Source organism: Ochotona princeps, chromosome 24, assembly GCF_030435755.1.
Source record: "Ochotona princeps isolate mOchPri1 chromosome 24, mOchPri1.hap1, whole genome shotgun sequence".
Taxonomy (NCBI): domain Eukaryota; kingdom Metazoa; phylum Chordata; class Mammalia; order Lagomorpha; family Ochotonidae; genus Ochotona; species Ochotona princeps.
In genome coordinates this window covers 31,381,761-31,397,364 of record NC_080855.1, presented here as the reverse complement: position 1 = coordinate 31,397,364, position 15,604 = coordinate 31,381,761, and the positions used below count along the sequence as shown (strand labels likewise).

Genomic DNA, 15,604 nt, shown 5'->3' with positions numbered 1-15,604 from the left:
ACCAGGTATCCAAAATAAGGGGCTTGGGCCCGGTGTGGTAGCCTAATGTCTAGAGTCCTCGCCTTGAATGCGCCATGATCCCATATGGGCACCGGTTCTAATCCCAGATGCTCCACTTCCCATCCAGCTCCCTGCTTGTGGTCTGGGAAAGCAGTCGAGGACAGCCCAAAGCCTTGGGACCCTGCACCCACGTGGGAGACCCAGAAAAAGCTCCAGGCTCCTGGCTTTGGGTCGGCTCAGCTCCACCTGTGGCAGCCCCCTGGGGAGTGAATCAGTGGGTGGAAGATCTTTCCATCTCTCCTTCTCCTCTCTGTATATCTGATTTGCCAATTAAAAAAAAAATTTAAAAAAGAGTGAATAAAGATTAAAAAAGAGAGAGAGAGAGGCTCGTGTTGTAGTGCCAAAGCACCAGTTCTAGTCCTGACTGCCCGGCTTCTGATCCAGCTCCCTGGAAATGCTCCTGGGAAAACAGCGGATGAAGGCTCAAATATCTGGACCCCTTCCACCCATGAGGGCAACCCAGAGGGCATTCAGGCTACTGGCCTTCAGTCAGTTTGGGAGTGAAACACAGGATGGAATATCTCTCTTTTTCCATCTGTCTCTTTTTCTCTTCCCCCCCTCCACAGTCAAATACATAAATAAAGATAAAAATATACATATTATCATAAGATGGAGAAGCAATTGCCTGGAGGGCAGAAGCCAATTCGCTAAGCTTGCCTGGGGCCAGCTGAGAATCACCAGGACGAAGAAGAAATTAACAATGCCCCCTCGCCAGCACTCTTGTTTTGTTGTGTTAATTTCCTTGCAGATATAAACCGAGCCTTTTAATTAACGTAATATCAATTTCACTTTTCTCACATTTTGTTCTAATTATGGACTGGATTTAAAGCTCACGCAGCATAATTCCAAGCCCTGGAATTAACAGCCTTGTAACTTTGCCCACTAGTGTCCGCCGACCAGGGGAGAAGGAAGGCTCCTGCCACCAGCCAAGCACAGGCGGCCATGTCCCTGCACCGACTCCGCTCCCCCACCCCCACTGATGACTTCTGTCCAGGACTGGACCCCACACCCAGGGATCAGCAAATGTCAGAGTCACAAAGGGAGACACTGAGGGAGGCTGCTGGTAAGTGTTGGGCCAGGCTGAAGCCAGGAGCCAGGAGCGTCAAGGCCTTGGGCCATCATCAGCTGCCTTCCCAAGGTACACACTTACAGGAAGCTGGAACTGAAAGCAGAACTTGAACTTCAGGTCGTCTGAAAGGGAATGAAGGCATCCCAAGCCACGCGTCAACCTCTATGCAAAACTCCAGCCCCGACAAGTAGCTGTGGTATCAATTAAAGTCACGCAAAATTCTTTGCCAGCATGTACTAACAGCTCAATAAAAATAGATGTGTGTGGTAAACTGCACACATCAGGCTACTTGGAAAAGTCTGTGGAAATATACAGTATCTTTTCTTTTCATGCTTATTTTTTTTTTAATTATTTATTGTTTAACTTCAGTAATTACATTGTATTATGTGACACAATTACATAGATACTTGGGTTCTCCCCACCCCTCCCCAAACCCTCCCACCATGGTGGATTCCTCCACCTTGTTGCATAACCACAGCTCAAGTTCAGTTGAGATTTCCCCATTGCAAGCGTATACCAAACATAGAGTCCAGCATCTTATTGTCCCGTCAAGTTCAACGGCTTCTTAGGTATACCCTCTCTGGTCTGATGACAGAGCCAGCAGAGCATCATCCCAGTCAATTGAAAGCTCGAACATACCATCAGCAAAAATTTACATCATTATGGAATGCTTATTATCTTTATTGCATTCCAAATGATTGTCTTTTTTGTTTTCAAAAGATTTATTTATCTTATTACAAAGTCAGATATACAGAGAGGAGGAGAGACAGAGAGGAAGATCCTCCATCCGATGATTCACTCTCCAAGTGACTGCAACGGCCAATGCTGAGCTGATCTGAAGCCAGGAGCCTCTTCCGGGTCTCCCATGTGGGTGCAGGATCCCAAGGCTTTGGGCCATCCTCAACTGCTTTCCCAGACCACAAGCAGGGAGCTAGATGGGAAATGAAGCAGCCAGGACATGAACCAGCACCCATATGGGATCATGGCGCATTCAAGGCGAGGACTCTAGCTGCTAGGCTACCGCATCGGGCCCTGCATTATCTTTTCATTTCATTTTTGGAATGACGTATGGACAAACACCATCTATTGCATTTCATCCAATTTAAGATGCTGTCAACCAGGTACCTACAGAGGAACAAATGATACCAGTTAATAATGACACACCACTGACATTGACCTGTATCCCAATGTCAGGGGTGTGACATGGACAGAATGTAGTTATCGGACAGCCTCCCATGGGACTCTGACCCGGCCCACATGTGGAAGTCTTCTAGCAAAGATTTTTCTTTTCTGATCAAGCAGCAGGCACAGATGTTCTCACAGGTACAGTTCTTCCTACCTTGTATGGAGTTGCAATGGCTGGTATGACAGCAGCCATCCTGCAACCATGAGGTAAAGACCAAGAGAAACATGTTAAGGTGAGCGTTGACATAGTAATGCCAAAACAATGCTTGCCACCACTACTTCTGAACTTGTTACTGGAGAATAAGTGACTCACTATGGAATTAGTTGCTAAATGACGCAGAGACATTTTCAACATTGAAGAAGGCCTATAGTCTTTCCAACTACCGGGTCTGGCCGTGTCGACCACTCATTATAAAGAAAGGCAGAGATGAACAAGGGCTAAAAGCTGCCCCCTAACAACGGCCTCAAACTCCAGAAGCAAGGAGAATTCATGGTACTCAGGCAGCATGCCAAGGAACGATGCCTTCCGCTGTGCTCCCTTGGTGAGTGCAGGAGATGTTTTTAATTTTTGTGGAGTTAGTTTTCATGTATGTGAGAGGCAGAGGGACAGACAGAACTCCCATCTCCCTAAATGTCCACATTGGCCAAGGCTTGGGCAGGAGCCAGCAGTTCAATCCAAGTCTCCCACCACATGGGCAGCAGGGACCCAGTCACTCGAGCCATCAACACAACCTCCCAGTCGGGAGTGAGGCTGGGACTTGGATCCAGGGCACTGGGCTGTGTGAATTGAGGTACCCAACATGCACTGCACAGCCACACAGGCCAACCCTCCATACACACCAATCGCACCATGAGCTGCTATGTCCAGGCTCTGAAGGCAGAGGTCTCAAGGCAAACCTGCTCCCGATCAGCTTCCAACCTCACCTCCCCATGTGGACACGGCCTCTTGGGATGCTGGCACCGGACAAGGCCATGGCACTGGCTGCCATCGGCATTATTGGAAGTCAAAATCCCTCTATCAGCATTGAGCCAATTGTCGTTCACATGTCAGAGGGTTTTAAAGACCCGGGAGGAACTGCTCCTAAGGCAGCCAGGGAGTCCTCTCCACCTTGGGAGTCCTACACTCAGTGTGGGAGCCACGGAAGGAAAGCATGGAGGAAGGGGAGCTGAGCAGCAGAAGGGGGCCAAGGCACCAAGGGCCAAGTCCTCCGATTCACTGAACTTCCTCGCTGGATGGCACTGGGCACCTCAGACTGATCTGCTCCACCAACCCTACCACAGGCCCCTGCAACCCTAACCCTGGCCACAAGACTCACTGCATCCCTAAGTTTCATCTTCTGGTCCCTGAAGCTGCTGCTGAGGAAGCCATGTCCTTCCCAGAGGAACATGGCCTCCCTCCACCTCCAGAAACAGCGGGAAGCCCCAGGGGCTTGGTGCGGCCTCTGACGGGCCACCTGTGCGTACCTGATGACAGCCACAACCACAGCTGGGACAAGACCAGCAGATCACCAGCTGCTATTGCGTCTGCTGAGGCAGGACAAGGTTCTGCATCTCCTTTGGGGAGGCGGAGTCAGAGCCAGGGACAGGTGTACAGACCAAGGAGTCAACCCTCTCCTCCCCATATCCTGGCCTCCTGCAGAACTCACTCCCACTCGCCACAACTCCTCTCTGACTCCGGGGAACAGAAAGGAGACCCCGTTCTGTACCTGCCGCACACCCAGCTACAATGACAGCATGTAGCACAAAGGCAAGACCCTCAGTGGACCTCTGAAACTCCCAGATGGTGCCACACCCTATGAGCTTAATGTAGACACGACAAGAAGTGAACAATAAAAATAACCACATAGTATAATAAAATGTATATGAATGTAGTCTGTCTCCCTGTCACTGCCTCTCTCCCCTAATCCCTTTTTGGCCGTGGTCAGCTGAAGGCACAGGAAGTGAAGTTGTGGGTAAGACGGCGTAGCCAGGCACAGGCTGCGATGTGTTCCCCCAAACCTCCCAGCCATCACCTGACGGCACCATCGTTCTGCAAAGGAGGCAGGGAGACGGAGAGGAGGAGGAAGAAGCCAACCCATGCGTGGAACAGTGGTGACAGCTCATGCAAGACACTGAGACAGCAGGACCTCCTCCTCACTGCAAATTCACATCGCACAGCTCAAAGGGTTGGCATCCCTGCTACCCGTGTTGGGGACCCGCACTGAGTTGCCAGGTGCTTGCTCTGGCTTAGTCAGCCCTGGCTGCTACTAACATGTAGGGGAGTAAACCAGTGACTAGAAGCAGCTCCTTCCCCTGAGTCCGCCTTTCAGATTAAAGCACACACAGTGTCCAATAAAGAAACTCCCATTAGAGATGACACAGAACATGCTCTGTGACATCACCAAGCTGCCCATGCATCACACTCGGAAAAAGTTTGTCAGAGCCCCTGTTGGGAGCCCGGGCAGCCCCTGGCTTGAGGGTCCTCCAGGAACAAGCAAGCAGGGTCCCCCACTGGGGAGCTACTGCTGCTGTTGCCACAGCAACCCCGTGTGAGCCCCAGGCTGCTGCTCCACATTTCCCAGCTCCGTCCATCCTGACATCCGAAGACCCCATGGTGTAGCGGTAGAGTGAAGACAAGTTTTCAAGGTTATGGAGCTGACGAGCGACAGAGCCAAAAGCCAAAGGCAGCCACCACCATACCCAGGTTCCTTCTGCCCTTGACCTGGGCCTCTCAGGGTCCCTTCCTCCCCGTGTCATCCTCAGTTTCTCTTCCTGTCCCCATGTGGCCACTAGCAAAGGTCAAGGGGTCGAATTTCTTTTGTGAGAGTTGACACTGGCCGCCTGCCCTGCTACCTCTGGGCTAGCTTGGTGGCAGCTGCCCTGGCTGGCAGGGTGCCTGTCACACACACACACACACACACACACACACACACACCACAGTGGTCAGCACAGATGTGCCATGAGCACCTCATGGGGCTTCCCAGTTCCTCCAGGAGGGGTCAGCTGTGACCCGATGCCCAGGGCCTCCCGCCAGCGCCTGAGCTGTAGCTCTAGCAACAGAACCTTCCAGTTCCTCCCACCCACCCCTTTCCACACCCCCACCAGGGCACTGCCCTGGCTTCCCTCTGATGTTCACCACTGCGTTTTACTTTTTTAAAGTTTTTTTTTTAATTATTATTATTTGAAAGGCAAAGTGTCAGATAGGAAGAGACACACAGACACAGAGAGAGAAGACAGAAAGAAAAGGAGAAATCTTTCATCGGCTGGCTCATTCCCCAGAGGTCACAACCACCACCAGGCATGCGTCAGACCAGAGCTAAGAGCCAGGACCTTCTCTGGGGCTCCCACACGGGTGGCAGGGGCCTAAGCACTTGAGAGCTGTCTTCCGGTGCCTTCCCCTGCCTGTGCTGAGCAGGGAGTTGCAGCAGAGTAGCTGGACCCAACTTAGCGCTGCTTTTAAACTAGGCTGATCTTCATTTTCACATTGGCCCTTCCCTGCTTCCCTCTGACCTCCTGCCCATAGCAAATGTTGCAGCATCCAGCGCCTGTGGTTTGTAGGGGCACATCTATATCCCAGCAGGAAACTCTGCCAGGCCGGCTCTGCCATCCTTGAAGAGCTGTTCCGCAAAGGCCATTCCCCCTCGGACCCCACAGTGCATCTCCTGCACTGCCACTCCCCCATCCTCACTGACCGCTGGCCTTGCTGAGGGCAGGGGTCGGGAGTCATGAGGATCCCAGGGACCTCCCTGTGAGTTAGACTCCGCATTCATGTGCCCGTGTGACTTGGTGGGGAACGGGGCTGGGTAAGGTCATTTGGACTCCTCTCCATTTCTACAAAGATTTTTCAATTTCTTTAAGCCACTCTGCTCCTATTCAATATCCTTCTGAAATCTAAATTTGGATCCTAACTCAAATCAATTGCATTTCCTCTTACGACAGCACTGCCCTGGGCTCACTGACCTGCACCACTCAGACTCACTGCGCAAGCGGTTCTGCAAAGGCCCTTGGTCACGATCACCAGCTAGGGCCTGGAACATGGGCAGGGGAGGGGAGGAGACAAGCAAAGCCCCCTGCCCCTGACCTGCTGCTCCTCCCCGCATCCCCACCAGCAGGTGCTGAGCTGTGGAGCATCGCAGCAGAATCTGAGAACCCTGGCTTTCCACCCTTCCCCAGCTGTGTCATCCTGGATCCATCCCACAGCCTCTCTGTTTCTGATCTTTACGATGAGGGACAGAAACAACTTTCTCAGACACTGATGCAAAGGCAAGCAGAGACGCCAAAACCCACGTGCAAGGTGATGTGGCGGAATTCTAACAGGAAATCTGCCCCTGGTCCATGTTCCTAAGGCTGGGGGAAAAGAAATTCCCACGTCACCGCCATTTTAAACAAATATTTCAACATAGTATTCTTTCCTTCCTTAAAATTTTTTTTAGATCTTTTCACTTTTCTACAATGAATATCAATCCAGTTCCTGCTACCCACAAGTTAAACCCATATTCATGTTATAAAATCATTCATTCACAGGAAACACTCTGACATTTGGCCAGTTCCTAGGGTGTGGAGCAGACCGGCCTCAAGACGGCATAGACAGGATGGTGGAGGCAAAATGGCAAAAGATGTGATACTACAGGGCCAAGACACCGTCCTCGTACTCAGCCTCACCAGCTGAGTCAGCATACCCCACTCTCCCTCCCACATCCGCCCCCTCCAATCCAGGCCTGGAGGCTACTTCCTCCTGCTTTTCATTGATGTCCTAAAACTAGCTCCCCTCCAATGAAATCTACCCAACAAACCTGAATCCACCTACATCACGGTGTTGGACGGAGATGCTATTTAAAAAGTTGGAAACCACAATGCCAGTCCCTAGAAAGCCCATCATTCAGGCGTGGATTAAGAAGCCACAAGACAGCAGGCCAGGAGTGCCAATGGCTATGGGCACCAAAGCTTCAAGAAAACAGTGCTGTCCAGAGGAGTGTGGACCGTGTGACCTGTCACAGTGCCTCCTCCCAGGAGGACACCTGGAAGGATGGACACCCCAAAGATGGAGGCAGAGCAAAGACAAGAAAGCAAGACACTCAGCGCTTCCCAGGTGGGAGCTAAAATATGGAGGCCAAATAGCACAAGGCCAAGTGCAAGAAATGTCAGTGGAGGAGGCAGAGGCTCCAAGCGAGATACGGAGCACCTGAGAGGCCCACTGGAGCTGAACTCCGATGCTTTAGGACACAGGAGGCCACTGTGAGATGGTGGGGCCCCTCGTGGGTGGTGTACCCCTCTCAGACAGCTGGAGTTATCATGGGCTCAGAGGCAGGATGTGAGGGAACAGATGACAGTTCAGGGCTAGGGACGGAGAGGCCAGGGGCAGCCAGGGACAGGTCCAGCGGAGAGAGTAGATGACAGAATCCAGAAGTCATTGTTTCTGTTTGCTCCTGTGCTTTCTTCTGCACATTAGCAAGTAAGTCCACCTGCTCCGGAAAGCGTAACCAGCACTAAGAAAATCAAAATGTCAACAGCAATAATTTTCCACGGTCTTGCAAAAGGCAAGACGCAGGAAACCTAACACCAATTCTTGGCCAAAAAGAAAAAAACTCTGGGAACCTCTGGGTCACCTCTTGGTCCTCCATGGGCCACTCCCAGGCCACCCAACGAAACCTGCTCCCTCAGCAAGAGAACAGGGGTGGTGATGTTCAACAACCAGGGCACGGGGCTTTCCATAACCAGGTTTGGGAGACCCGAGCAGCCTTTAAAAATGCCTGCTGGGCCGTATGGTCAGGGCTCAGTTCTAGCTGAAGAACCAGCAACGCTGAGGTCAAGTTTCCTTCCCATTCCACAAAAACAGAGACAGAATCAGAGCAGGAGCAACCACAATGTCCAGGTTCCAGGTCCCCCCAGCACTGGGGACACCTCAGCTCCCTTCTGCAGCCTCCCTGAGAACAGCAGGCGGCCTAAGCAGGCAAGCCCATTGCAGGAACAGATGGAACCTGTGTTAGCAAAACAAGTCCAGACGAAGGACGGATGGGGATGGATGGGATGCTGCAGGAGGGCGGAGCTCTCCCAGCTCTTCCACCCCCCACCCCCACCCCAGGCATCCAGTCCTTACAAATTACCCTGGATAGTCAAGGAGATAACTTCTACTGGCATCCCAGCCTGAACGCCTGAACACCTCTGCCTGCCCAGGGAGGCTCTCCACTGGGTCTTCCTGCCAGCGCCTCCTCCCAGGTTCCAAATCAAGAAAACTCAGCCCTTCCAGCACAGGGTCCAGGGAATTGTTTACAGAGAGAAGCAAGCAGGCAGTGTCTCGGGAGTCGACCTGGGGTGGGTTTCCTGCCTACCCGGGCTGGGCTCCATGCAGGCCGTGCCAATCCTAGTCCCAGCCCCAAGTGCATTAGAGAGGCCAATCCCCAGGCGGCCAGGCGGTACCTCTTCAATCCTACTTTGACAGGTGGGACGCAGAACTCTCTGTCTCTGCAGGTCCTCTTAGTGTTCCTGCTGCCCACAAAAGATCAAGCCACGCCGTTACAGCAGCTCAGCACCCCCATTCTGGAGCCAGATGGCTCAGCAAGCATTTCCAGCTGTGACAATTACCAGCCGCTGCTTATGAGTGAAGTTTCGGGCACAGAACCACAGAGGTGGGCGGACACCAGAAAGTCCAAACGGGATTCACGCGTATCTGCAGCACTTAAAAACTGTACTCTTCTTTCTAGAATGCCCAAGGAAGGTGACCAGATCATGCATAACTGACATGAAAATGAACTGTGCCATGGGCATACAGCCTGAGAGGGTCGACCTTTTGGGTCTCATGGGTACGACTCAGGAACATATTTGTGTAGAACTTTGAGACCCTTCCCCCACATGCTTCTAACCCCTCTAGCAAAGGACAGTGGGTTTTTGGTTTCATGTGCACGACCTCCATGGGCCATGCTGAGCCACGTTACCCACTGCAGCAGAAACAAGTTCAAGGCAACTAACAATGAGAAATCACCATGTCCTTTAAGTGTCGCAAGATCCGACCACAGCCTCCCTGGAACTGGAGAGTAGGAACAGCCCTGCCTCTTTCTCCGCCCTGCCCCTGCCACCTGCCCATCAAGGCTCAGGTCTTGATCCCACAGCAGTAGCACGACTGAGCTGGTCTTCGCCAGTTCACACTGGCTGTAGGTGCAGCCTCACCCCTCTTCCCCTCCCCCAATTCTTTGCTCCACAAACTAATACTCCTTATCATCAGGAAGAGGCCACTGACTGAAGTTCGTGTCTAGTGGCCAGAGGTTTTGTGGGCAGAGCCAGGGAGCCGCGGCCACCTGGTCAATCTCCCCTAGCTGTGTTTGTCTTGTAAAGAGGTAGACCTTCCCCACCACCGGGTGTGGGGTGGAGAGGAGAAGGAGGGATATGAATATTCAATGAGATTATACACTTGTAACCCGTGCGGTACCTGACGCCTGGCAAGAATGTCCATCAGTTGCTGTTGCCTCCCCTAATGATGACCTGCACAACAAGTGAGAACCCAAGCTGGACGCTCAGCATACGAGGAGGCAGCATGGCATGTGTCCGCCTTGGGTGTCCCTGGGAGCACCCCGGACAGCCACCGGTACTCCAGCCATTCCCAGCACCGTCAGTCCCTCAGGCAGCTGGGGATGCAGTAAACGCTTTCTTTTTCTCCCGAAGCTCTGGGAAAACACTTTAAGACGGGGCACATCTTGACTAAATCAAACACCAGCTCTGGCTTTGCTATTCTGCATAAACACCTGTTTCCCTCGGGCCTCTGGGAAGTTGGAAGAGCTGCTGCCCCACTCCAGCAGCCCTAGAGGAGTCCTCCTTCAGAATGAAGATCCTGGGGGGCTTGCGCAGAGCACCGACACAGGCACCCCCTACTCGCAGAAGTGAATTAACCTGGCCTGACCCTGCCAGCCGTTTCCTTCCCTCTCCTTTCCAGCCGCAGAATGCTAAGGGCTGACAGCAATCCCCTCCCTACAAGTCGTGGGACCGCGCCACTTCTTTCTGGAGTCGCCCAGGGAACGAGTTCCTGCCTGGCATGCCAGGGCCTGGGAGAAAACTCTGCCGACCGGCTTCCGGAATATAAAACCAAACTTAGGAGGGCGGGGACAAGAAAAAGAACAGGCAGTTATTCCTCCCTACGTCCCTTATCCGTTCCCCCACATCCCAGCCTCGAACCCTAGACTGGGCAGGGAGGAAGGGAAGATCCGGCTCCCGAGCAGAGTGCGCGTAGGTCCCTGGGGTTCGCCCAGTGCTCAAGTTGCCCGGCGCGCCGAGTCTTCCGTGGGCGCCCGAAACGCGTCCTTACCATTCAGCTGCCGGTAAACGATGTCCTCGAGAAGCGACAGGCGCTTCAGGACCGCCTCTTGGATGGGGCTGGAGCTGTGCACGCTGAGGTTGGCCGCCTCGGCGCGCGGCCGAAACTCGTGGAAGGCGTCTCCGTTGCGCACCGAGATGGGCCGGCACTTGGCCAGAAAGAGCACGAAGCCGGCCACAGCAATCAAGTTCAACACCAGCAACACTTTCACTCTTCTCAGTGAAGCCATCAAACAGCCCGGCCGGCCCTTGCCCCGGACCCCGCGCCCCCTTGGACTCCGGCTAGGCGCGGGGGAGAGCCGGAGACCGTGAGAGCCTCACACTGCCGGGGACGCTTGGGTAGCAAATGCGGCTCGCGTAGGACGGGGCAGTCAAAGGACGAGATCTTTCGTTGGTGTCTCAGAAAGGCCGGGCCGGGGTGGGGGCTATAGGAAAGGAGACGGAAGGGGGTCTCCCTTGCACCTCTGGACCTCGCGCTGCCGACCTCTCGAATCCTAGGGTCCGTGCCGGCTGGCAGGCGGGTCTGCCCGGGAGCGGCGCGCAGGTGTCTGACACAGAGTGGCGGAGCGCACCGCGCCTCGGCCGTACACTGTCACCACCCTGGTCCGCAGCCGGCCGTCTCGGGGCGCGGGGCGCGCTCTTCAGCCGAGGATCGGTTCCCCCGGGGCGGGCGTCTTTGTTCGCTCACCAGCCGGCTACATCACGCCCGGTAGAAGCAAAGCTTGCACCGAGCGACCGCATCCTCCCGACTCCGCAGTCACGCTCAAGTCTCAATTACTCTCAAAGTGAAGACGGCACTCAGGCAGGGTGCGGAGCGGGCGCAGAGGCCAAACGCGACGTCCTCTCCGTTCCCAGCCCCCGGCGCCGGGGGAGCCACCTCACTCCTCCGGGTAAACTCACCAGAGCGCACCAGCGCCGCCGGCTCCAGGTCGCGTTCCAAGTCCTAACACCCCTCAGGGAAGCCTCCGGGGCCTGCCGCGCACTGGCCTGGCGCGTCAGAAAGCGGGCGGGAAGGAGGCGCGCGGACCTCAAAAGTCACAGCAGTTCTCTTTCCCCCTCGCGGAACGTGGCGGGGAGCGCTGCGGTAAGGGACGCGTGCCGGGCGCACCCTCGGCTTGGCCAGCGCCGGCGGCGCAGCTCGTCCCGCGCGCCCTGAGGAGCCAAACGCCGCTTCCCAATTGGCGGACGTAGTGACACCGCCGCTGCGGCACCGAGCGCCCGCACAGCCCCGGGTTGAGGAGCCCTGAGGGGACGCGCAGGTGGCGGCGGAGGGCGGGGCGCGGCCCCGAGGGGAGCGGCTGCAGCGCCAGCTCCTCCTCCTTCTCCTCCTCCTCAGGCTCAGCCGCCGCCGCCCGGGCCACCCTCCTCCCAGCGAGCCTGTCGGCCGCCGCCGCCACCGCCGCCCTCAGGCTGCCGGGCACACGGCTCTCCGGGGCTCGCCGACTCGTGCGCGCGCACCGGAGGTTGGGGTGGAGATGGGTGGTGGGGGAGCGCCTGGAAAGCGGGGAGCGCGCTGGCCGGGGGCGGTCAAGGCATGCCGGCTGCGGCAGGCGCTGGAGGGGACGCGTCGTCTCTCAGCACTGGCTGTGCGGGCGGGTCGCTTCCATCCCGGCTGGCGATGAAGACGTCCCTTTCTGTGTGTGCTCGCTGCTTCGCTCTGCGTGGCCGGGATGGCTAGAGGGAAAATCTGGCCTGGAGACTCGGATTCTGTCACTTTTCGGAGCCAGGCCGGGGCCCGTTCATAGGTCGGTAGGGTCTCTGGGAGGGAGGATTCTGCGGATCCCACGCGTTGTCTCTGCGTCCGCCCACGCCGTGGTCCGCCGGGCACTGTCAGAGCCGCTGCGTACTTAGCTGCTGCGATTTTCACGACCTCTTCCTCTTCGAACCCAGGAACTCCAACCACCGGAATCCAAACCCTCTGTCTGATCCATTTAATTCCTTGGTCCTAAAAAGAAAGGAGGGAGGGGGGGCGCAACAAACAAAAAACGACAACAAACAAAAGCCCAAGCTCCCAACTATTAAAAACGAGGCGGTAAAGACCAAAGAGTCTGGTATTATCGTTTCTATTTCAAAGTTCTTTTTTTCTTTGGGACTGTTTGACTTGGGGTGAGTTTTGTTTGAGCTTTAGTTGGGTTTGGCTTTTTTTTTTTTTCAGTTTAGATTTCTAATATACAAAGCACTTAAGATAAGGAATAGCCCTGTTCCTTTATTCTCCAGGAACTCTGTGCTTAGGTTGGGTGGGTGCCTTGTGTGTGTGGGGGGGGAGGGGGAGTGCTTTGTAATCCACAAGAAAGTAGATGCAAAACAGCTCAGTGGAAAAGCCCATCCAATGCCTCCAGGAAAAGATGACAATTTCTAAACACAGGTTTAGCCATAGGAACAGGGGGAGGAAAGAAGTGGGTCACTGGGCATTTCTGGAATGGCAGGCACTGGGTCAGATGACATGGACTCGTTATATCGTCGAATGCTTGGGTCAGTTAGGTGTCGTTACCACCCTGCTACCCAGGAGGGAGACGTGGATAAAGTTCCTTCCCACATCACTTTCTGCCATTTCCATCATTGACGAGTGAACAAGATCTAAGTGTGTGTGAGAGAGAGTGTGTCCCTCTCTCTTTAACTGACTTTCAAATAAATCTAAAAAATAAATAAAAGGGTGCAGTATTTAGGTATAACCTGTGCACAGCCTCCTGTATACCTGTCAGGAATGAAGAATAGGAAAATGTAGCCCCATGGCCACACAAGGCAGGCAAGTCTGGCCCTGCCAAGGCAACAGCAGCTGGAACTCGAAATTCAATGCATCTATAGCAGGCTAATGTGTAAGTGGGTAATCTCATATGGTCCACAAATGATGCTATAAATATCCAAATAGCCTTGGCAGAGAAAAGGTTCCTGACCCTACTTCCTTATAATACTAACACAATGCAAGTGCTGTGTAAATAGCTGTGGTGCTGCGTTATGGAGACAGAAATGACCAGAAAACACCTGCTCCTGTTCAGTACAGGGCCTGTTTTCCCCTTTCCAGGCACTTTCGTCTGAGATGGGTGGGGTCATGCTGGCTGCTCAGGAAAGCAGCCGTGACAGGGTCCTCGCTGCTGGTGGAACACAGGTTTCTCCAAGATTCAAGATCACGCAGAAGAAGCTCCACCCTTAAAGAACCACGCACTGGGACTGGCACCATGCATGGGGATTAAGCCAACACCTGCATCCCCAATATCCCATATGAACACTGAATCAAGACTCACTGTTGTACTTCCAATCTGGCTCCCTGCTAGTGTACCTGGAAAAGGCAGGCAAAAGAGGATGGCCCAAATTGCTTGAGTCTCTGCTACCCATGCAAGAAACCCAGATGGAGTTGCTGGCTCCTGCTTCAGATTGGTATAGTCCTAACCATCTACGAAGTAAATCAGTGAATGGAAGATTCTCATTCATTCACTCTCTCTGTGTCTTACGCCCCAACTCCAAACACACACCTTGGTTTTCAAATAAATAAATCTTTTTAAAAAATAATAATAAAAGGAGCCCTATTCCAAAATGAGTGAGGTTTGAATTTTCAAGAAGGAATAGCATTACACAGATTCTACTACTGCATAAATTCTCGGGCCCAGGAAGAACACTCCTAACTCCTAAACCACACACACCAACATCAAGAAACACGTTTGCAGAGTAATCCCTTGTATCATTTCCAGAAGCTCCCTATGTGGTGGGCAATCCACCCTCACCTGGTGATAGCCAACTGCCCCTCTCCAGCTGATAAAACCAACAAAACTATAGCAAGGCACTTCAAGAAGTTTATGGACAAGTAGAGTTAAAGAAGTTATTTTGGTGCCAACAAAGGTCGAAATCCATGCATATAATGCAGTGTCCGTGAACTTTTTGAAAGTGCTGCATATGTGTGTATCTCCAAACTTTTGCACTCTGATAGACATCTCTTAATTTTATTTTCTGTGAACTTTTCGAAGTCCCCACATGCTTCCAGGGCTGTAGAGCCTGCCCACAGGAGGTCTGGGCTTTAAGCCTACTCCTGTCATCAAGGAGCAAAATCAGTTGTTGAATCAAATGTCTTCAAAAACATTTTCCAATCAAAAAGTCTAGTTAAACAACCAAAGCTACTTTAAAAAAAAGAAATCTACTTATTTACTTGGAGACAGGAAGCTCCTTACCTGGTAATTCACTCCACAAATATGCACAATAGCCCAGGCCAAGGCCAAAGTCAGGAGGCAGAAACACAGCCCAGGTCTCCCACATGAGTCAGTAGCCATGACCTCCCACAGCCTGTGACCACAGCCAGGAATGGAGTGAGCACTTTAGCTGCAAGGTTACCAATGCTGGGCCCCCAAAAGCTTTTTTAAAAAAATGCTTGGTTGGTTGGTTGGCTGATTGGTTGACTTGAAAGAGTTGGAGAGAAATTTTCTATCCACTGGGTTCACTCCTGGATGGTCCCAACAGCCAGGACTGGTAAAGACCAAAGCCAAAAGCCAGGAGTTTCTATTGGTCTCCCCTGGGAGTCAAAGGGACCCAATCTCGTGGCCCATCCTCCACTGCTTGACCCAGGCAGGTTAGCAGGGAGCTGCACCAGAAATGGAGCAGCCAGGATGCCAACACTTGGACCATTATGCTACACACTGGCCCCAATAGAAGCTTTCTAAAGAGGGTTTTATTTACTTAATTATTTATTTATTCATTCATTCATCTTTGGTCATATGGCCTATTTGAAAGAGGTGAGATTGATATATCTGCCCACAAGCCAGTAAAGATTTTTATTCCAAATGTGTACGTTACTCAGACACAAATCATGTGATCCATACCTCTGGCACGATTCTATTGCCTTTATTTGCCTGTTTAACATGCCCTGCATCTCCCAGGGCAGGTGGCAGTCTGGTGGTTAAGACCCCATGTCCCAAGTCAGAAGAACCACTTCCGTAGTTGCTTCTCAGGCGATTGGTTAGGGGAACACATTAGACTTTGGAGCATTGGCACTAAAATGGAAGTTAGCAAAAATTGGAGAAGCTG

The 15,604-nt window shown here is 53.0% G+C and overlaps 1 protein-coding gene across 1 annotated transcript in view; it reads right to left on the bottom strand.

Annotated features, from left to right (window-relative positions):
- The window catches only part of GALNT17 (polypeptide N-acetylgalactosaminyltransferase 17), a 456,103-nt gene extending 445,137 nt beyond the window's left edge, over positions 1 to 10,966 (bottom strand). Inside the window, exon 1 of the mRNA XM_058680547.1 lies at positions 10,587 to 10,966. Within this exon, the coding sequence (XP_058536530.1) occupies positions 10,587 to 10,824 (238 nt within the window). The 5' untranslated portion in view covers positions 10,825 to 10,966. The remainder of the gene's footprint in view (positions 1 to 10,586) is intronic.
- Positions 10,967 to 15,604: the final 4,638 nt, after the last annotated feature.